Here is a 23,397-nt window from a genome sequence, read left to right on the forward strand (position 1 = left end):
CTTCTCCTCGAGATCACCCAGCTGGTTTATTACATTTGTGTGCATAAGCATCACCGTCATTTCCATTGCACACCTCTAGAACATTCTTCCAGATCCTTTCCGGCAATGGGCCCCGTGAAGGGGGACTACAGTTTCAAAGGTCTTGCCTTTGTTCTTCCTGCAGGCGGAATGTATCCGAACTGGCACAGGGGCACATGTCTGTGTGTGCCAGCCGGGCTGGACAGGGGACGGAAGAGACTGTGTGGCGATCAACAACTGCCTGCTGCCTGGCACAGGTGGCTGCCATGACAATGCCACCTGTTTATACATAGGCCCCGGACAGGTAGGTAACTTAAGAGAGAAAGAAAAAGGGGAAGCAGAATTCCTGTTGTGGCTTTTTTTCTTTTTTTGTCACAACCGTAGAGGATCTTTGCTCTGACGTTCCTATGACTTTTGCCCCCATTTGTGGTCGGGAGAATGGGAGCTTTATCACGATGGGTCTGTGACATCGGCGTCATAGTGATGTCGTACAGCAGAGGAGCCGAGACACTGAGAGGTTAGTGACTTTGCTCTGCGGCACAGCAAATCAAGCTCGCTGTGAGCCAGAGTACATATATGTGAGTCAGAATACATATATGTGAGTCAGAATGCAGAGATGTCTCAGTCAACCCCCAGGGACCACATGCGTGTATCTAGAACACGCTAGAGCTTGTTACCAATTTTAGGTGGCTTCATTTCATGAAAGGAGGCAGAGGCTACTGCCTGGGAATTAATTAGGGAGTTACGGGGGAAAGATACTGACGAAATTAAGATTGTAGGAAAGGAGATGGCAGGTGCCCACTTCCCATCCGTTCTGTGTGCCCTCCTTCCCCCAAAAACAAGTTTAGGCTCCATAAGGTCAAGGGAACTCAAGGCCCAGAAGGAAGAACCAGGATATACAGGATATATGCGCGCTCTCTCCCTCTCTCTGTCTCTGTCTCTCTCTCTCTCTTGTACGCGCGCGCACACGCACACACACACACACACACACACACATGCATACAAAGTCTCCACCATATACATACACACACACACTTTCCCCCCATACTTACACACACACACTTTCCCCCCATACTTACACACACACACACATGCACGCGCGCGCACACACACACACACCTTTGAGTGATGACACAGTCTCTCACATTTGTGAGACTTTCCTGGACTTTGTTAAAACCTTCAGGTTGTTTCATTGAGAAATGTGTGTTTTCCCATGAGGTTGGACATTGTGCAAGGCCTAACCTTGCTTCCTGTGATGACTCCAAGCCCTTCCCTCATGATCCTTCTGCCTTAGAGGACACATTCTCTTACATGTGTTAGGAACTGAGGCATCACGGTCCTTGAATGGTGCTTGGTGAGATCTTGAAGCCAGATCATGCCCCTCGTTTGCTCTCAGACAGAATTCACCCAACCAGTGACGTTCTGGCCTAGTCAAGGTGCCAGAAAAGGAGGTGCCGGGGAAGGAGGTGCCGGGGAAGGAGGTGCCGGGGAAGGAGGTGCCGGGAAAGGAGGTGCCGGGGAAGGAGGTGCCAGGGAAGGAGGTGCCGGGGAAGGAGGTGCCGGGGAAGGAGGTGCCAGGGAAGGAGGTGCCGGGAAAGGAGGTGCCGGGGAAGGAGGTGCCGGGAAAGGAGGTGCCGGGGAAGGAGGTGCCGGGAAAGGAGGTGCCAGGGAAGGAGGTGCCGGGGAAGGAGGTGCCAGGGAAGGAGGTGCCGGGAAAGGAGGTGCCGGGGAAGGAGGTCTCTAGGAGCCCCAGATGCTGCTCTTTCTCCTCCTCCCTCCTGGCTCCAGGAATAGTGACCGAGTGTCTCCCCTGTGGAAGCTGTTCAGAGCTAACACTTACGGAGTGATGAGTGGGTGGCTGGCCCCTAAACAGATGGAAGTGCTGGGGCTCCTTGGAATCTCATCACCACCAAACAAAGAGGTCTTCTTGGAGGTCTTTCTAGTGAGATCCCCTCAGAGGTGGCTAAAGGGTAGTGAGGTGACCAGGAGAAAGGGTAAGAGGAAACGGGACTGTGCAGCCAGCAGCATGCAGGCCACTACCCAGCCCAGGGAACCTTCTAGGTCCCTTCAGGTCAGTGTGTCCGTAGTGCTGAAGGCTCATTATGCTAATATCTCAGTGACTTAGACCATGTCTTAGGCACTGTGCTGTTGCTATGAAGAGACACCATAACTAAGGCAACTTAGAAAAGAAAACAATTAATTGGGGGGTTGTTTACAGTTTCAGAGGGTTAGTCCATGACTATCATGGTGGAGAACATGGCAACAGGCCAGCAAGCATGACACTGGAGCAGTCACTGAGAGCTTACATCTTATCTACAAGTTGGAAGCAGAGAGAGCCTGGGCCTGACATGGGTTCTTTAAACCTCAAATCCCTCCCCCAGTGACATACCTCTTCCAACAAAGTCACACCTCTTCCATCAAAGTCACATCTCCTCCAATAAGGCCACACCTCCTAATCCTTCCCAAAACAGTTCCATCAACTAAGGACCAAGCATCCAGATATCTGAGCCTATGGGGACCATTCTCATTCAAAACACCACAGACCACAATGGGTGTTTCTTAGGCAGTGACAACTAGGGCTGGGGAAAGTAGAAGGACATATTTGGATCACTGGGCAGTCTGGTTGCAACAGAAAATCCAGTTCCCTGTGCATTCCTGGTGAGAATTAAAAAATGGCGTGGCCATGGAAAATAGAATAGCAACTCTCCAGAAAATTAAAGATGGGATGGCCATAGGAAACAATAATTCAACTGCCCCAAAAGAATTAAAAGCAGGGCCTCCGAGGGATACTTGTATAACCACGATGCTCAGAGCATGGTTCACACTGATCAAAACTTGAAGCAACAAGTAACGAAACCTCAGTCTTAGGAAGGGATCTCTGGCCCATGCCACAGCCTAGATGAACTTGGAGACCTTGGTCAGTAGCAGCCTGGGGGACCGTGGCTCCTTTCCTATGGGATCTCAAGAAGAGTCGGATTTATAAAGGCAGAGGGTGGAAACGCAGCTGCAGCTGCCAGGGCCTGGTGTGGGGGATGGGGTAGGTCATGAGCAGGGGGTTTCAGTTCTGGAGATGAGGAAAGTTCTAGAGCCGCGTCAGAGATGGAGGAAGGACAGCGGTGTGAGTGTGGCTGACACCATTGGAGTGTGAAGTGGTGAGTTTTATCAGGCATGCTTTACCACAAAACCTTAAGAAGATGAAGGAGAGGGGAGTTCTGTGGCTCGCACAGCTGTAACGACCGCGTGCAGATGCAGGCGTGGTACGGTGCAGGGCTCACAGGGCCACACGATGGGTCAGATGTTCTGCGGCAGCTCCAGCCTTGCCCCTGCTCTCTTAGGCACAACAGCGTACATCTCGTGATCATTTCTACCTAAACCCAGGATCCCTTTTCTCTTGTTGGCTCAAAATGATCACTCTCATGGCCTCCTCATTCCTGTCAGCCCAGGCAGAAATCGGGCCCCATGGCAGGGTCTGTGCGGGCAGGGACAAACTCAATCTTACGCTCTCTGCTGGGGACCTGGGCTGAGGGGGAAACCATGTTCTCTTATATAAACCAGAAGAGAGAATAGTGGTGTCCCCGAAGCTATTTTCTAGAAAGAGAGAGCAGATGCCGGCAAACAAAATAAAACAGATGCTTATGTAAGCATTTGCACGGTCTCTCCCTCGTCTGACTCTCCTTGTGAACTGAGTTGGTTGCGGGAGACGATCAAGCACCAGGGCCAAGGCCCACAAGTCACACTAGGCAAAAGATCTCATGTAAGGTGGCAGACCCACATGAGTGACATAGTGACGTAGCGCTTTAAAGCCCACGCCGAGGGAGCACATGGTCGCCTGTCGCACCAGGGTGGCCGGTGGCCGCTGTCCCATTTACCCTTCTGATTTCTCTGACAGCAGAGCCTGCGCAGGGGTCTAGAGAGAAGGAGCTCTCAAATGAGCCCTCGGGAGGATAATCGTGGCGGAGCCCGCTGCAGACTCACACCTCACCAAGCACTCAGCAAAGGACTGCACTTTGGTTCATTTGTGTCACCAGGCTGCCTTTGAGAAGGGCAGAGAGAAATGCCTTGGTGTCTGTATTCATTTTCCAGGCCTTGCCATAGCAAAAGTGTCACAAACTGGGCCTCGGAGAACAACAAACATATTGTCTCATAATCTGGAGGCCTGAGATCAAAGTCAGCTGGTGCCTCCCTCTCAAGGACTCTGGGGGAGCCTGTCCCCTGCTCCTCCCCTAGCCTTGGGGGATCTGCTGGCCCTTTTTGGTAGAGACGCGTTAACTGACCTCCAGCTTGACATTCCCACGGCGTGCTCTCTGTGTGCACATGTCTCCTGCGTTCATCTTTTCACGTGGATGCTAGAGTCAGATTAGAGTCAGGGTCCTGGCTACTCCAACAGGAACTCATCTTAAATCACATGCACAACAACTACCCTATTTCTAAACAAGATTATGTTCTGGGGGCTGCAGGCCCTTAACAGATGAGTTCGAGGTTGAAGAAAAGACTCCAGCATCTATACCCTCTTCCTACAAACAAATGTGAAACGTCCTGAGGGGAGACGGAAGAAAGAGAGGGCCTCTATGACATCTTTGGGAAATCAAATAAGTCCCGCCTAAGAGGGCCTTCACTTGGTTGCAGTTGCTTTGGAAGGTTTTAGACACACTGAATGGATACTGACTTTAATTTCTATGAATGTTGCTTTAAAGAGACAAGCCATGTCTGGATGAAAGGCATGAAGGAGTATTAGGGCTGGGGACACGGAGGTGCTGTGCTGTGGAGGGAATTAAGCCTCTAGTTGATGATCTTGTGGTCGACCATATGCAGGGTGTGCCTTGGCTTTCATGTGGATATAAAATACTGTCCACACACATATAATATACACACTTGCCTTATAAAGCTCACAGAGCAGGTGCCCCTGTTGAAAACGAAATTCATACAATGGAAGTTTTGTTCACTTCTTCCTCCAGCTGAAAGATCTTGCGTCAGCTCCCACTGGGGTGTATGTGTGCTCCCAAACCCCACCCTAAACAGCCCTTCTCCAGTCGTCAATCTTGCTCACATCTCTTCGTCTTTCTTGACAGCTTCCCTCAGTCTGAATGCTTTCCCCTGCTTGCGTGTCCTCCCTCAAGGCCCAGCAGGGTCCCACTTCTAAAAGAGCATCCTCAGAGGCCATTCTAAGCCCGCCCACCCCCTCTGAACAGTAGTCTAGTCCCAGACGCACCTTAGCAGCCAGTGACTCCACAAGACCAGTGTCCCTTCTTTTTCAGTTTGTTAAGATCAGGCCCTTCTCGTTCATCTTTTAATGCACTTCTGTCTTTCTCTGGGTTTGTTGTTGGTTCCACGATAACCCCAAAACAGCTGTTTTAACATTTAAACGAAACAGCTATGCTGTTTAACTCAATTGGAGAAATTCTTTTAAAATCGTGTTTGAAATGTCAGGATATTGCATTTTCATGGGAAACAGCTGGGGAGACAAGGTGGGAAATTCATTAGGAGCCAATGTGCTGGTTTTCCTTCTGGCCTTTTCTTTGCTCGGGTTGTTAGTTTGTTTCCTTTACACTGTAGTGATCAACTACAGCATCATCCGTCCATTGTCTGCCATGGACCTGAAAATGTTCTCCTGTTACTATGTCACTGTCACCGCTATACCTTACTCCCCACGGGGCAAGTGAGGGCTGGAATAGAGGCTGCACCCTGCCTCCTGTAGCAGGGGACTAAGCCCTGAAGAAGGAGAGGCATTGACTAGATACATGAAGCTGCATCAGCCACTGGGCTATGTGCTGTGGGTTGTCCATGCAGAAGTGATGCCCTGAATCCATCTACTCGACAGGGAGGCATTATTTGAATTAAGCAGAGTGTCATCAAGCTGGCAATAGCCGTGTCCATGGATCCCCACCAAGCTGATAAGCCACAGCTTGCTTAACCTTTCTCTCTAGGAACAGAGTCGGCTTTTCTATTGCGAAAGCCATTGAGTCTCAGCTCTCTTTATAGGACTTTGTGAAGTCAATTTTTTAAGAGAAAGTAAAAAGGACTGTGATTGGGCATCGCAATGCTGATGGTAACCAATAATGTAGTAATCAAAGGCAGCTGGCTATGTACAGTGACTAGCAGTCTGGAATCTAGTCTCTGTTCTTTAGGAGGGTTGAATGGCTGTGGTTTCCACGGTCTGCTTTTCGGTGTAGCGGGGCGCAAGGCTTGAGAGCGCTTGCTTCAGTAATCCCTTCTGTGTTCCTGGAATTACAGAATGAATGTGAGTGCAAGAAAGGATTCCGAGGAAATGGGATCGACTGTGAGCCAGTCATTTCATGCTTGGAACAGGCAGAGAAATGTCACCCCCTGGTGAGTTACGTGATGTTTCCTTCAGTTCTAAAAACACAGAACACTCTTAAGAACAAAAATCGGGTTGTGTGGCCACTTCTTGTGGCGAGCACAAGACCCCTGAGCAATCAACTTGAAGGAGGTTTGGCTCCTGGTTTCAGAGGTTTCAGTGAGTGGTCACCTGGCTGTATGGCCTCTGGGCTGTGTGTGGTGAGGCATCGAGTGAGGAGCGGGGAGTGATCAAAGCAAGTCGTGATGTCCATCTTGGTTTCTCTCAGGCCACCTGTCAAGCCGATGCCTCTGGCGTGTGGAGCTGCGTTTGTCAAGAGGGCTATGAGGGAAATGGCCTCCTGTGCTATGGGAACGTGCTCATGGTAAGTCCCTAAAGTCAGAGGGGGCACACGGCCAGAAAATGAACGTCTCGGCGAAGATAGCCTGAGACTTGTTTCCTCTATGGACCCTTTGTCCGGGAGGTTCTACACCAGGGCGCCTGGTTTTTGCAGACACCTCACACGTTCGGGGGGGGGGGGGGGGTCACTTGTTTTCACAGGCTGCAGCCGCTTATATTTGGCACTTTTGGCACACAGAGACTTTTGTTTGCCAATCTGTCTCACAAACTTCCCAAGTGAGCAGCTGGCCTACCTCTACTGGGCTGCTCTCCATTGGGTCTTATGAACACCCTGGGTTTATCCACCCTGAATGAGGTGGAGAGTGTGTGTGTGTGTGTGTGTGTGTGTGTGTGTGTGTGTGTGTGTGTGTGTGTGAATGCACGTGAGCATGTGCACACGCAAGTGCCCTCTGTGTACCAGGTGTCTTACTGGGTCCTTTATGCAGCAGCTTCTCATTTAAACCTCATAACTGCTATCTAGGATTAATGCCATTTATGATGCCCATTTCTCAGGTCCATAAACTAAGGCAAAGCACGCTTACTTGCCTGAAATGTTGGTATCTGTCTAAGTTCCAGGCCCAACATTTAATCAACAGTATAGCATGTTCTAGCCATGCAGTATGGGTCACACTGAACAATCACTAGCTCTCCATCCTCCCCACCCCACACTACACTATAGATATCAAGTGGGGAGGAATTGATTTCTGTCAGTTATCAAAATCCTGGGTTTCGACACCAGATAAATGAAAAAGAAATAAAAAGGTATGGTGTGTTATAGATAAAAGGAAAAACAGAGCCAGAGGCAGACACCTGGGAGAGCCCAGACTGAGCCAAGCCATGTGAGGAGAGGACAGTGTGAGCCGAGCCACCGACCAAGAGGGGTGGCCTGGGCCTAGAGGTAGAAGGTCTGAAAGGACCACGTGGCCAAAATGGCCCATTCCATAGGGAAGAGCCTCTGGGGTAAGGGCAACCCAACCTCTGGGCTGGTGAGTTCAGAGTGGGTCAGGGTATGACAGCCAGAATGACCCTGTAATAGCTGGGGACTGAGGGATGCTGGGAGACCTGGTGGTCATGTCAGTAGGCCCCTCCGTTAGCAGTTTGTCCTGGTTTGTTAACATTTTTTCCTCACCGTTGTTCTTCTCACGCAGTCGGGTTCTGGTTCCTCTTCTCTGAAACCTTCCTTCCAGAAATCCCCTAGGACCTGTAGCCTCCCAAACAAAAGGCCACTCCAGAGATAGTCCCCAGGTTCCTATGGCACCTCTCCCTCCACACACCCACCCCTGCAATGTTCAGGAAGGTCCCACCCTTTTCCCCTCATAGGCATTCATTCATCAAGAAGCTGCCCCTAAGCCACACCTGGAGTTTGGACTCCCTCATCTGCTGTCCATGTCCCCAAACCCTCCAGCAGTTCCAAATCCCCACCAAGTCCCTAACCTTCCTAACAAACTAAAGTTCAAAGTCTCTGCTGTTCCTGCCTGCCCCTGCGCCATCTTCACCCAGGCATGGCTCAGATCCCTCCAAAGCAGCTGTCTGCAGGCCATGGTGAAGTCACAGTGCGAGCCCGGGGACAGTAACCCCATGCCCCAGTCTTCAGCTCCTCACTGGCTCTGAGTGGGCGCTGTTTCCTGAGCTCAGGGGATCTCCTTGGGGTCTAGGTTGCTGTTTCTTACCAGCTAAGTTCTGATGTGAAAGAGCTTACATTGGAAAAGCTAGACTTACCTCAGTCTAACAGGCAATGTCCAAACTGTAGTCCACAGGCCTATGCACCCCAAGATAGCTAGAATCCAAAATTTATAAAATTTATAGAAAACATTATCAGATCTGTTTTGCATTTTTTTCTTTGTCTTTACTCTTTGTTATGTGGTTTTCAAGTGTGAACTTTGTAGATAGCGACATTGCTCCGTCGTATCCACTGGAGGACAGTCAGGCCCCTGAGTGTGAAGGCCATTTGCAGCTCTTGCTCTCACAGCAGACTGGGAAGCCTGGTTCTACAGAGAGCACAGCTCACGAGGGTGGGGTCAGGCTGTCCAGAACCCCCCTGAGATGATGCTTCTGTGTTCTCTCCCCCTCTTCTGCCCTCCCTTCAACAAATGGATAAGGAACTGTCACGTCTCTCTGAAGCAGCTGTGTTTTACCAGTGGATAAACGTGAGTCCCTGCATTTGCACCTTCACATCAGCAACATAAATCATTTTAGAGGACTGGAGTTTGTGCCATAGGAAATGGGGGTGCTGAAAAGCAGCACCCCACCTTGCCTGCACTTTAGAATCATGGGGCACCACATCCCGGGAGACTCTGATCTGATAAGTCAGGGGCTTGGCCTGGACACTGGTGCTAACATGTATAGCCAAGCTGGGAAGTGATGGCCCGGGTTAAGCTGGGACAGGGAGTTACACGCAGTTCAAATACATAAGGATGGTACTATCCACCGTAGTTCTCTCTTTGAAAGCATAACACGATTCATGCCCTAGTGCACCAAGGTTTAGACCTACAGCTGACATCTTTGTATATGCTTGGCTCTCTGCTCAACATGCTGGGAGAGCTTACTCTTCACCCCACTAGAGTTTTGTACAGAGTCCAGGCTCACCCCGCTCCAGCATCTGACCTAGTCAGACATCCTAACAGATTGTTTGTCTCTTTAAATAAGTTTGTACCAAAATAGGTCTTGCTTAGCCAGTGCTTCCTCAGAGAACAGCTCTCCGTCCATTCCAGAACATTCCAGGGACCACTTGTTTCTACAGTGGAGGTTCTCTGTACACCTCCTCCTGCAGGCAATCAAAGGACTGGTTCCTCTCCGAGCAGGTTAGCTTCACTCCAACCACACATGCACAACGGTGTCGCCCCACACGCGATGCCAGCCCAGGAGCGGGTCAGACAGGACACACTTCCCCCAACCTGCTTTAACGCTGTAGTGTTGGATGCTTCACATCAGTTCCAGCATGAGTATCCAGCAGAAAATCAGCAAGTTCTCTAAACCAAGATTTTTAGTGTTTGGAGTTGGTTTTCATTTTTGGTTGATTTTTTTTTTTCATACAATGGTTGAACATAGCAGTAGACCTTCTGGGCATGAACAAGACGCAGTTAAGTCTGACCCAGGCCCTCGTTCTGCCTACTCTCCTCAAACACTCACTCTAAAAACATCAAAGAACTCAGGTAGTTCTTTGTGTGCATGCACGCATACACACAACGCACATACATACACATCAAGGCTATTTAACTGGCTTTTCATTCAGACTTACGATGACAAAGTATGACCCAATCAGGAAAGTCTGTATCATTATGAAAATCCACACATTAAAAAAAAAATCTCAGAAAAGAATGTAAGTCATCAGTCAATGGCTGGGTGGGCTTGGGGAGGGAAAGCCTAGTATCTTCCCAGCACTCTCTCCCTCTAGAATTACATCACATGGAAAGCCATCATCTCTGACGGCGGCGTAAGCCAGCCTAGCTAGTCTCTAACACTGTTCGGACCACTTTCTTTCCTCCTGTGACTCAGGATGCTTCCCTGCAATCCATGCTGTCTGCCACCCCGAATCTCACAGTCCTCGCGCCTTCCCGGCAAGCCATTGAGGACATGGACAAGAATGAGAGAACCTTCTGGTTGTCACGGAACAATATTCCAGCCCTGATAAAGTGGGTGTCATTTACCTTGTTTCCCATGTTGTATGACTGGCATCCGTGCAGAGAAACTACGTGATGCTTGCTGTCCTAGGACGTCCCTAGCCACCCTCCCCTGGGTCAGGGGACTTTACCTGTTAACAGCTGACTCTAAACCAAGCCCTGGGGTTTGCATACCATTTGGTTAGCCCTGCCATCACCTCTGAGATAGGTGCTACAATTTATTCCCATTTGATAGATGTAACAGCAAGGCACAGAGTGGTGATGACTAATTCCAGCTGAGACTGACCACTGCAGGGGAGAAGGGGAAGTCTGAGGGTGCTAGTCTGCCCCAGGACTTGTTCTCCTGGTCAGTGACACTAGCTGGTGCATGGATATTGACTGTGACCCTTATGATCTGATGCTGTAGATATCACACAGTAAGAGGCACATATGGAGGGGCTGATCTGCAGAACCTGTCCTCCTCCGACATGCTAGCAACATCCTTGCAAGGAAGCTTCCTTCGCCTGGACAAGGCGGATGGGGTAAGAGCAATGTCAACTGGCTGTCTGGAGCGTGGTACCTTTACTCATGCTATCCTCTCTCAATGTTTGTGATGGGAATTTACAGGAGCTTGTGTGAGCATCACCCAGTTGCAACAATGATCACACATGTACACACTTAAAAAACAAAAACAACTGGGCTACAGCAGTCTATTCATTAATGTTCTCGTCACTGTGATCAAGCGTTTGAGAAAAAGCAACTTAAGGCTTGTTCAGCTCACAGTTTGAGGGGAAGTCATGATGGCAAGAGCTGAAGGCAGATGATCACACAGCCTACAGTCAGGAGAAATTAATAGGGAGAGTGGCTAGCTTTCTATTGTTTATGCAGTCCAGACTCCAGCTCATACACTAATGTTTCTGATATGTAAAGTAGGCCGTCCTGCCTCAGTTAACCTAGTTTTTAAAGTCCCTTGTAGACATTCCCTGGGGCTTGTTCCACGGTGATTCTGGATCCCACCAAGTCGACAATCACTATTAGCCATCACTAAAGGGAAATCAGTTTATCCAATAGAGTGCCACTGGGTATATCAACCATACTCCAGGGCACACCAACTCAAAATGAACCTCATGTTTCTTTTCAGGGGGTGCTTTTCATTTTGTTTGGCATCTTTTGTCTTATTGTCGTTTGTTTTAATTTTCATTTTTGTGTTTTGTGGGGGGGGGTAAAAGAGAAAGAACATAAAGTCAGGGAAGGAAGTGGGGAGAATCTGGGAGGACTTGAAGGGAAGGGAAAACATGATAAAGAATATATTGTACGAAAAAAAATTTAAGAAAAAAGACAAAGACTTTCAGAAGCAGTGATCCAAAATGCAGACCATGGAGCTCCTCCTGACATGTCCTAGAGAGGGAAAAGGGCAGTGAGTGCCACAGCTTTGGTGCAGAGTTAAGTAACACTGGTAACCCACAGCTCCTAACAGAATCATCGCCAGTAACGGGATGTCATGTGAGTTAGCCGAACTGCAAGCCTGTAATAGGTACCTACTCTGCACACACGTGCATCTTGATGCTGGAGCCTGGGCAGTGGCCATGGAAGAGTGAGACTCCAGAGAAACCGGTTTTCTGGCATTCCTGGAGTCTATTAAGGACTCATGTGCCCATCTGAGGGGGAATTCTGGCTTAGTGACTGCGAGTGATCAAATGTTAGTCTTCCCATGAGTGGATCAAAATGAGAGTTCTAGCATGCAAGTGGGAACAGCTGCGGACAGAAAAGGCTCAGAACTTCCCAGCTTACCTTTCAGCCTATGAGAATTAGGAAAAGAGACCACTGAGTTGAGTCTAAACATTAGGCTCGTTGGCTAATATAGATAGCAGAAAACTAACAAGGGCTTCCATAGATACTTTATAAACCTTCTTTTGTAAATCTTTGGAAATTCTAATGACATTCATATTATATTCTGAATTGTTTAAATAAAATATATGAGATAAAGATTTTGGGTACATATTTTGGGCATGGTGACATATGCCTTTCACCCCAGCCCTGAGGAAAGCAGAGGCAGGTGGCTCTCTGTGAGTCCAAGGTCAGCCAGATCTATATAACAAGCTCCAGGCCAGCACAGTGAGACCATGTCTCAAAAAAATAAAATATTTTTTTATAAAAGATAATGGTGCAAAGATGCAGCTAGTGAGAAAGAACATTGAGGAATATTGCACAGCTGTGTCTATCTGCCTAACAACACTACAGTCTACAAATAAATAGGTGAGCCCAGCTTGGTGCCGTGGAACTGTGATCCCAACTACTCCAGAGGCCCAGGCAGGAAGACTACAAGTTCAAGGCTTCCTGGATATAGAGTAAGGTCATGGCCAGCCCTGGGCAACTTAGTGAGTCCCTGTTTTGAAACGAAAAGTAAAACGTGGGTTGGAGACGTAGCTCAGTGGAAGAGCACATATGTGAACCTATTCAACCTCCGGTGCTCTCGGAAAATCAAATCGCTGGAAGAAGGGATCTGAATGTTGTCATCCCAGGAAGAAAGAATGATTCAAATGACAGAGCCAAAATACCCTAATTAGATCATTGCACAGTGTATATAACATACTGAAGTACCACAGTGCACACAAAAGGTAGGCATCGTAAATTGTTTGTTAATTTACAACATGCCTTTGTGTATACTCAGATGTGATTACTGTAGTCAGGCTAGTCCACTGGTGTTCCAAACCAACAATTTCCTTAGCAATGTTAACATCCACCCTGGGGTGTCACAGGCTATCCAGGTCCCAAGATAAATCAGTCAAGGCCCTGACTCTGAGGAGATAATCATTAAATATACATTTTTCTTAAGTTCATTCCTGTGTCTAACACAATAAAAACATCCCCTTTTAACAAAACAAGATGTGACAGGTGGTCCATGGCCTCTGTTCATGAAATGTGCTTGCTCAGGGTTAGGCAAGCATCCCTCCTCCCTAACTAAGATCTAGGAGGAATTGCAAACCGAAGTCCCATTGGGAAAAGAAAATGAAACCGAAACAGTTGGTGCTCAATTGCTCTTGATTGGTAGACAGTCACTGTCCATATGGCCCAAAACTCTGAAGGTTACCGCTGCTCAAGGGGCAGGCACCCCAGAGGTGATGCAATTCCCCAAGGACACTTACCTCCCCCCACCTGTGCTTACGGTTACAGAATATCACCATTGAGGGGGCATCCATTGTGGACGGTGACAATGCAGCCACAAACGGAGTGATACACGTCATCAACAAGGTAAAGATACCCCTACCCATCAGGCAGAATTGCTTCCCCCTCTGTGATGATTTACTATATAGTGCTGTTTGGGGACAAATAAAAAAAAATACTTAGCCTTAGTATCAAATGAACCTTAAGTGTGTTTCATCTTGGTTAGAACCTCGTGAAGACTCTCTTCACTCAGTCAGACTCGGCTGTACCTCATGACACCTGCATCTGCAGCAGGGCTCCCGTTGCATGTGGCCTTAAATGCATACTCTCTCTTGGATATGGAAACATCTTAAGAGGCACAAGCCTAAAATCAAGAACGGAGGGGAGGGGAAAGCAACTGGCTACCACTATCCACTCTCCTCCCTGCACTACTGGATCCTAAAATGAAGGGGTACAGAAAGCCCTGAGAAAAAAATAGGAAAGCACAGAAAAACTACCCTAAGATTTTTGTCTTTCACCTAAGTCCCAATTCAATAGTGTTTACAGAATACTACAAGAAGAAAAAAAATGGGAAACGGGATTGTAAGCTAACCCATAATTTTCAGTTACTACACTGAAAACTTGCGAGTACACTGGAAACTTTCAGAAGGCGGAGGGCTAAGGGAACAATTAATTGCATCTTAGTTAAAATTGCTCTCCCTTGGTACTTATATATTCAGTTTTTAAAAGCCATAGCTCAACTATTTCTGTTCAAAAGAGAGGCTATTTGTGACTCTCTGAGTTTTTTAGTCTTTGCAATCCTTCAGCATGATCCAGAATCTTAAAACACAACACTGTTAAGCAGGAGATTCGGTGCATATGGGAAATTATAACATTGCTTCTCAGCATCTGTACTTTCTTAGTCTTAGCTTCCCAGAGTACTAAAATACCTTTATAAAAAATCATTTTAAAAAAGAAATATAAATTGGGCTGGGGAGATAGCTCAGTAGGTAAAGTGTTCGTCATACCAGCCTTGAAAAGCTGAATTCAGAGCTCTAGTGTCCATGAAAAAAGATGGCTATAGCTTCATGGAACCTGCAAACCCAGCATAGGAGAGCAGAAACAGAAAGATCTTTAACCAGCCTATCCAGCCGAAATACTGAGCTCTGGGCTCAGAGTACACAAACACACACGGTCACCTCTTCTCCCTTATGTTATTTTTATGAACACAACTTTCTTACTAAGACGGCACCTCTTACTCTGAGCTCTTTACCATGGGAGAGTAACCCCAACCCTTCTGTGGCCTTCCCACACAGCCCATGTCTACATAGTAAATGTTGAAGTGCTAGTCTGGGCTTGACCTCCTGTCTACCTGTATCACTTTGTTGAAGTTAGATAGCCTACCTCCTGACTAGCTGTAGGACCTTGTTGAAGTTACACAGTCTCTCCGAACTTCATCCATCTTCCTTTGTGGGGATTAAATAACACCCTCTACTTCAAGACTTGCTACTAAAGGACCCTCAGCAAATGCTGATTTGATTCCATTCTTCCTTCGAAATCCTATGGGATTTTCCGTATGGCACTTATTTGGCATAACCACCAATTGTCCTATAGTGATGCCTGTTTCCTGGGACCCTTTAGTGACTATATCCTGGGAGGCGTGTGGCCCCATCTCTGTGTCCCTCATCAGAACAAGCACCTTGCCCTATATGTGATAATTGGAATTTCTGAAGGTCCATTAGGTTCCAGGCACTGTGCCAAGCATCACTCCCACCTGGTTTCCCCTTTATTTCTTACAACACTAAGAGGGTGAGTGCTCTATCACCCTCATGTCAACTCTCCCAGTTAAGTCACTGGGCTAAGGAAGAACTCACGGGAACATGAAAAGTTTATGATTGCACTACCCACAATAGGATGGGCCTCCTCCATCCATCGCTAATTAAGAAAATGCCTCACAGGCCTGACATAACCTGATCCTATTTTCTTAGTTGAGGTTCCCTCTCCTCAGATAACCTTATCAAGCTGACACAGCACAGGTGGGACCATGTTTATTCGTGGCAAGGGTCTATCATGTAACCCATCTGTGTGGATGCCAAAAATGCTGCTACATAAGATGGAATCCAGCCCGTTTGCTGTATATGTGAAAACTACTACACTATAGTCCCTTGCTCCTGGCGCTGCTTGGTCTAGCCACAAGGGAAACTGGGAAGTGTAATCTTTTAGCAGGAAACTATCATTCCTAACACTGAGTATATAAAAACATACAGCAGGGACATTATAGCTGTTTTTTTGCTGAAAAGGGCTTTTGCTGGAATGGGTAGTTCTGGGTCCATTGAGAAGGAGTCCTCTAGTCATATAGTAGGGAGTCCTAACTTGATGGGTTGCAATGGGTCATGCAATTGCTGCCCTGCATTCGTGAAGAGACTTGGAAAATAATTAGAGAGCTGAAAGCAGATGATGTGGTGACAGAATTAAACCAAGTGATTTTCTGGGAAGGTTGTAGTTTAGGGAGGAACAGAGGCAGGGGAAACAGAGCAGGTTGCTGAGAGGAAATGGACAGAGTTGATGTAGGCATCAGTGAGCAGTCTCACTGCCAGAGAAGTGAGCATAGAGTTGATGTAGGCTGTCAGGGACTGGTCCCACTGCCAGGGAAATGAGCTAGAAATAGCAGGGAGCTGCAGAGCATCGAAGAGAACAGGAGAAAATAGAGGAACAATGTAAAGAACTGTCAGGTCTGCGGTAGAAAGGATGAAGATCCCCTTAGCCAGTTTCTCCACATCTAAAAGATCTCTTGCAGATTTATCAGGAACAAACAGAGCTGTTGTAGGGTGAGAGTTATTTAGAGAGCTTACACGGAACATTTTATTTAGGTATAGGGTGAGATTCAGTAAAGCAAATTTTAAAGGATTAGATAAAAATATAAGTATGAGGATAATAAGGAAGAAAGGAGTAATCCACAGGAGGAAGGTTTCAAAACTCAGAAATGTTCCTGCCTTCCTCTAATCTAGGCGCTGGAAACAATCTGTGTGTAAAGAACCAGATAGCAAATATTAAATTGCCAGGACCCCGATCTCCGTCACTACTCAGTTCTGCCTTTGTGATACAAAATAGCCCTCAGACAACATGTATAAGAAATTTCTGAGACTGGGTTCCAAAAAAACACTTTATTTATTTTTTTGGCAGTGGTATAACAAGTTTTAATTCACAGTAGATACTCTGAAAATAGGTAAACAACAACAACAAAAAGATCTGAGCAGCCCTCAGATTTGACTAGTGAGCCAATAGTTATAGAAGATTCACAACAGCCTGAGTGCATGTTACAAGCATTGCATGCAAATGCTACATTTCTGAAAATCTATATAGCCACACCGTAATGCTTCCTGGAGCCCCGCACTCTGGTACTTCACCTGAAGGGAGACAAGCTCCTCCTTTGCACAGAGAAAGGCAATGATCAACCTAGCATTTCATTGCAGGCAGGTTAATCTCCTGGTCAAAGAACTATCCCTTGAAAGGCAGGCTCACCTAAACCATGCTAATGAAATATACATAAGAATTAATTCAAAAAATTAAAAATAAAAAGAACTAATCCTTTGTAGTAGGAATCTAACTCAGGATGGTTGAGTAAGCTATTACAAAACAGGTACCTCCTCCCCATTGTAGTTTCTTATTCCAAGATAGGGCAGAAAGAAAAACAACACAGTAATGAGTTTGAAAAAAAACAGTTTTAAAAGAAAAATTTTAAATATCAAATGTCTTTTCTATCAAATACTATAAAACTTATATTTAGGACAAGGAATTAAGAGGTTTTAGTACTATTCCTATTCTAGGAGTTGGATAGCCTGAAGCAATGGCCCTTCTCTCCTTGCAGCAGTGACTCCTTGCTCCCCTTCTTCCACTTCCTGTGCACCAATTCTTTTCAGATTTGCCAAGTGAGTAAGATTGTGAGGTCAGACCCCAGCCAATAGGGAATAGACACAATCACCACCTTCCTCAGAATAAAAATCAAGTACACTTCCTCTGTCTGTGTTTGTTCTTCTTCCTGAGCACATCTTCTTCCTCACAAGTAGTGTTTTGCCAGGAGAAGAAAAAAAGGCAAAGACTCCAGACCTAACTGGGCTGGTCTATGTTACTACGCACAACGTTGATGCCTTATATTGTGTAAAAAACATAAGGTTTGGTATCCATAGAAGATACAACACAGTAATTCAATACAGATTCCTTAGCAATGCCTGATACCTGGGGCAGAGGAAATGTCATCTTCCCAACTCTAACACATCAACTAAGTTTCTCCAGCCACAAAGACAAAGCTCCTGCTCTACCCCTTTTACCACAAGCCTGAAACCTGTAATCCATTCCAGGTAGTCCACACAGAGGCAAAAATAGTGTATATGTGTCCATGGACCTTTCTTCCAACCTGTTTATGAACAGTTCAAGCAAGAAAGAGTTCTCTGTGTGTGTTCTTGATTTCTAGTCTAAATGTGCTTAAAAAAATTGTCTTATCTTTTAATGGAGAGATGACTTGTCACTATAAAGTCCACACTGGAATGCAGTCCTGCTTCTGCAAACTCTTGATTTATAAAGGAACACTTATTGTGAACTGCTTACAAGACCCTAAGATAGGGATATTTTTAATAATGAAAACATTTAGTTTTTCTATGAGTTGTATTCTTTAAAGCTTTCAGGAGAAAACTGAAAATATAAATAAAAAGTATAATATTGCAAGCTAATATTAACAGAATTTAATGTTCAAATATGTATTCTTTGCCAGGCAGTAGTGGTGCACGCCTTTAATCCCAGCACTCGGGAGGCAGGGCCAGGCGAGCCTGGTCTATATAGTGAGTTCCAGAACAGCCAGGGCTGTTACACAGAGAAACCCTGTCTCAAAAAACAAACAAAGAAAATAAAAAACAAAACAAAAAAAAGAGCTAGAGACTGAAGAGATGGCTTAGTAGTTAAGAGCACTGGCTACTCTTCCAGAGGGCCCTGGTTCAATTCCCAACAACCATATCGTGGCTCACAACCATCTATCTATAATAGGATCTGATGCCCTCTTCTGTCATACACATCACTCATATACTCATATATAAAATAAAATATAAATTTTAAAACTGTATTCTTAGAAAGTCATACACATAGCAATGCTCTTTTCTCTAAATATAGCTATCTTCTTGGTTGATGTCCAAAATACTCCGAACAATACTCTTATTTTCAACCAGTCATTTACAAACAAGCAGAAATTTCCTGAAAGGAGAAGACAAGTATTTGTAGATTTCAGGTTCATATCATTTGATGGACGCTACTAGGAGAATAAGCCATATATGGAATATCAAAACTTAATTCACATGACAGGGGAGTGGTTACACTTAAGAGTCACTAAGAGACTGAACTACGGGAATCAGTACATTTGGAGTAACATTTGCTTCTTAATCCAAGTCTTCCTGAGCACCTGAAACATGGAGAAAAAGCCACAGAAACCAGCACAACAAAGTCAGCTCAAACTACTGCCTGGAACTTTAAGCTGAGTTTTCTGGTTCACACTCAAAGCTCAGTCTGTGTTTAACATTTTTAAGTTGAGATGTATCAAAGCCTAGAAGTACTGAGGGTCTGTGGACTTCTATTGCTTTCAAACAAATATATCTTCTTGTTCCAAAAAACAAAGCCACATTAACTCTTTCCATCTTCAAGAGTAAAGACAACAGTTCTACTTCTCTTCTGCTAGGATATGGTTTCTTATGGAAATACTCTTTAAGAAACTGCCTTTTTTTCTCATAGGAGCAGTCTTTGTATTTTCTAGGATCTAATGCTAGGATCTGGAATAAATTATCATCAGCAACCGGTCCATCCATTGTACTTTCAATCCTTTGTCTCTTCAAAAGCATAGCACTAGTCCCTTCCTCTGAACCCGATGCTGCATCATCCTTTAGGACAGGCAAGGAAACTTTCTCATTCCTCTTCTCATCTTCTGCCCCCAGATGGCCATCTTGCCACTTTCTCTTTACTGGACACTTAGAATCAGGAATCCTTTCCCTATTGGCGAACTGCAGTTCACTGCCTGCAACAAAACCGGACCCAATTTGTCGGTCTAAGCTGTCGTCTTTGGGAGCACATTCACAATGCAGCAAATGCTGAGTGACAGCTGCTGTAGTTAAGCTTCCAGGGTAGACCCCACAACAGTGGACACACTTGAAGGCAGGAGAATTGAATACTGAACAGGCTGTCGGTATAACATGGTGTCTGTCCTTCAAATGTAACGTGTAGGCCTCGGTTATCATGAATGTGCTCAAACAGAGGGGACAGGTCAGCTCTTGTTTGCCAAGAAGCTTAGGTACAGCCTTAACCTGAGGCCTCACCTTAACATACAAGGGAACCAGTGATGTGGAATGTATCCCTGAGAGGATAGCCAGGCAGACTTCCTGTTCTCCCATCTTCTCTCTTGGCAGAGTGATGATGAAATCAAGATAGGGGAACAACAGGTCGCCATTAGCATCCAGGCTCAACTGGAAGCCCCTGTTACTATACTCCAAAGACAGCTTCCTCCTCCCATGGTGTTTAATTCTGCTATGCTCCAAGAAATCATGCAGGCTGTGGAAAGCAAATGGGCAAAACAGGCACCCTAAGCCATGTGTGAGCAAGTGGTACATTAGCTCCTCCTCTGAGACCAGGCATTTGCAGGAGAGGCACCGCACGGCCTTCTCCATTGTCCACTTCAGAAATGGCGCACATACTGCCAGCTTTACTGGCTCAAGCTTCTCACTGGAGTTGGACTCACTTGGTTTGTGAGCCACTTCCATGTGAGCCTGGTAGACATTGGACGGGAAGAATACATTGCAAATTGGGCAGGTTTTCCACTGCTTGGCCTGCCTGATAACCATATTCACCTTCACCTCGGGTAAAGAGACCTGAACAAATAGATTCTGGTCTGCAGTGTTTACCGGCCCCCGAGAGGAGGACAAGCTAGGTAGAGCACTGGACATCTGTGGACCCACACTGGGGGACAGGACTTGGTTGGGCACCTGGGGCGGAGTGACAATCATGAGGCTAGCACCCTGAGGAATAATAGGCAGAGTGACAGGCACTGGGTCCAGCATGTAAATGGGTTTCCCATTAACCTGTGTCCCTGTCGGGAGGAGCTTCCTGAAAACAGTGCCTGACTTGGGGAACATGGTGTTCTGTGAAGTTTCAGCTCTCACTGGCTGGCTCACTGGCAAGATGCCGGTGCCAACAGACTGACTAAGCTGGAGCACACTGGGTCTAACTGGTGGGCCTGCAGGAAGGACTCTTGATGTAACAGGCTGACCAAGCAGAGGAATACCAGAGCTCACATCCCGGTTCACAGGGACATCTGAGATCATCAGCTGTTTGGGGGAATGCAACCCAGATGATACCACTTGATCTGCAGGGAGAACCCTAATGGACACTGTCTGACAAGAGGGGCGAGCCTGTGCTGAGGCAGCCTGATCTACATGGAGAACCCTGGGCTGGACTGCTGGGCCAGTGGGAAGGACCCCAGAAGTTGCTACCTGTACAGGCATCACAGAAGCAGGGGACATCTGACCTTCAGGAAGGACTGCCAACGAGACCACCTGACCCACAGAAATTGCTCCTGGTGATGTGGTCTGCAGAACCCCAGGACTGGCAGAAATACAAGATAGGGTACCAGGCCTGATTTGTCTGCTTGTGGGCTCCACTGGCCTGCTTGCTGGCCTCACTGATCTGACCAGAGGTCTTGCTGGTTGACTTTCAGACCCCACGGGCTGTGTAAGGGATGAAAGCCCAGATGGGATCACTTGACTCACTGGGAGATCGCTCATTCTAACAGACTTTTTCACAGGCCCAAGGGGCTGATTCAGGGGCAGTACAGGAGGGTCGATAGGCTTATTAGGTGAAGCCCTGTTTGAGGAGAGGACAGTGGAGGGAGCTGGAGGCTGCAGTGTGAGGCTGGTCTGGCCCACCGGTAGAGGGCTGGAGACAACAGCCGTGTGGGACTGGGCAGCAGTAGGCACAGAATCAGTGAGGCTCCAGGATGTGCCTGGGACCCCCGCTGGTGGCTGTACCTGGGCAGTGGTCACAGGCTGGGTCAAGGTCACTGACTTTGCAATGGCTGGATCTGGAGTGTTCTTTGACACGGCAGGACGGGACCGACGTGGCTTTGCCCCAGCAGCTGCGCGCGGAGCACTGTTTGCTGCCCTGGCCAAGCCTGCCTGTGGCTTTGGAGCAACAGGCACCTGCTTCAGAAGCCCAGCCCGCTTGTTGTGTTCTGAGATCACAGACCGCAGCTTATTCTCCAAGTCCTTGTGTAGATCTGATGTCAGAATATGGGACATCAGACCACCCAGGCTGCACACAGTGGCGCCACACTTTTTACAATAGTATCTCCCAGCCGGTAGAGTGTTGGCTTCTGGCTGCGCCTGTTCTTCCTGACTCTGAAAGCCAACGTAGGCATTAAGTAAGAACTGAAAATGGGTGAGGAGCACATGCTTCTTCATGCTACCGAAGGTGGTATTGGAAAAGCTACACTTCAAACACGTGAACTGTTTTATGTAGCCCTTCAAGGGCTTCCCATTCTGGGCACTCTGCTCCTGCACGGCCATCTCGTGGAATAACGAGAAGTGCCTGCTCACCACACTGGGCCGTGAAACGAATGAGCAATCGGGGCACTGGATCTGCAGCTCTTGGTCGGCCTCGTCTTCATGGCACCGATGCAGATGGTTTTTGAGAGAAGAGAGCATGTCTGCTGAGTGTGAGCAGAGGGTGCAGCAGTAGGGCTTGGTTCGGAATCTCACCTTCTTTCTGAAAAGCCCCCTGGGGGCCACGTCGGGCCAGGAGGTATTGAGGAAGTACCTGTCCCCGGGGGCAAAGGCCTGAAGGGCCTGCAAGGACTCCCGGCAGCTCTGCAGCCCTACATCCTGGAGAACGCTCTTCACCCACGGCCGCAGGATCCTGATGAAGTCCTGGCAGTCCACGGGAACTTGAAACATCGCGGAAGCGGTGGGCCCTGCAATAGGCGAGCCTCTGCTCAGTGCCACAGCTCCTCCCACAGCTCCTCCGCCAGCACCCGCCTCCTCCCGCCTCCCCGACATGCCCTGCGGCCATGCCCTCCAGTCACAGGACGGCCTCACCCGCCCTCTCCCGCCCTCTAGTCACACTGCAGCCTCGCACCCGCCCTCCCCCTCCAGTCACAAGATGGCCTCGCGCCCACCCTCCCCCCCCTCTCCAGTCACGGATGGCCTTGCCCACCCTCCAGTCACGCCCTCCAGTCACTCAACGGCCTCGCTCCCTTCCCCCCTCCCAGTCACGAGGTGGCCTCGCGCCTGCCCTCCAGTCACTCAATGGCCTCCAGCCACTCAATGGCCTCACACCCGCGCCCGCCCTCCAGTCACGCCTGCCCTCCAGTCACGCAATGGCCTTGCGCCCGTCTCCCGCCCCCCCCTCCAGTCACACAATGGCCTCGTGCCCGCCCTCCAGTCACGCAATGGCCTCGCGCCCGCCCTCCAGTCACGCAATGGCCTCGCGCCCATCTCCCCCCCCTCCAGTCACGCAATGGCCTCGCGCCCATCTCCCCCCCCTCCAGTCACACAATGGCCTCGCGCCCGTCTCCCCCCCCCCCTCCAGTCACGTAATGGCCCTGCGCCTGCCCTCCAGTCACACAATGGCCTCGCACCTGCCCTCCAGTCACGCAATAGCCTCGCGCCCGCCCTCCAGTCACGCAATGGCCTCGTGACGGCCCTCCAGTCACGCAATGGCCTCATGACCGCCCTCCAGTCACATGATGGCCTCGCGCCTGCCCTCCAGTCATGCAATGGCCTCGCGCCTGCCCTCCAGTCACGCAATGGCCTCGCGCCCGCCCTCCAGTCACACAATGGCCTCCCGACCGCCCTCCAGTCACACAATGGCCTCGCGCCCGCCCTCCAATCACGCAATGGCCTCACACCCGTCTCCCCC

The 23,397-nt window shown here is 48.1% G+C and overlaps 1 protein-coding gene and 1 pseudogene across 1 annotated transcript in view; one reads left to right on the top strand and one right to left on the bottom strand.

Annotated features, from left to right (window-relative positions):
• The window catches only part of Stab2 (stabilin 2), a 140,399-nt gene that overhangs the window by 54,208 nt on the left and 62,794 nt on the right, over positions 1-23,397 (top strand). Inside the window, exons 25-31 of the mRNA XM_075954612.1 lie at positions 164-322; positions 6,250-6,345; positions 6,603-6,698; positions 8,812-8,859; positions 10,208-10,344; positions 10,739-10,853; positions 13,486-13,563. Of these exons, the coding sequence (XP_075810727.1) occupies positions 164-322; positions 6,250-6,345; positions 6,603-6,698; positions 8,812-8,859; positions 10,208-10,344; positions 10,739-10,853; positions 13,486-13,563 (729 nt within the window). The remainder of the gene's footprint in view (positions 1-163; positions 323-6,249; positions 6,346-6,602; positions 6,699-8,811; positions 8,860-10,207; positions 10,345-10,738; positions 10,854-13,485; positions 13,564-23,397) is intronic.
• LOC142839010 (activity-dependent neuroprotector homeobox protein 2 pseudogene) lies at positions 18,969-22,433 on the bottom strand (annotated as a pseudogene).

The sequence above is a fragment of the Microtus pennsylvanicus genome, chromosome 20, assembly GCF_037038515.1.
Source record: "Microtus pennsylvanicus isolate mMicPen1 chromosome 20, mMicPen1.hap1, whole genome shotgun sequence".
Classification (NCBI taxonomy): Eukaryota; Metazoa; Chordata; class Mammalia; order Rodentia; family Cricetidae; genus Microtus; species Microtus pennsylvanicus.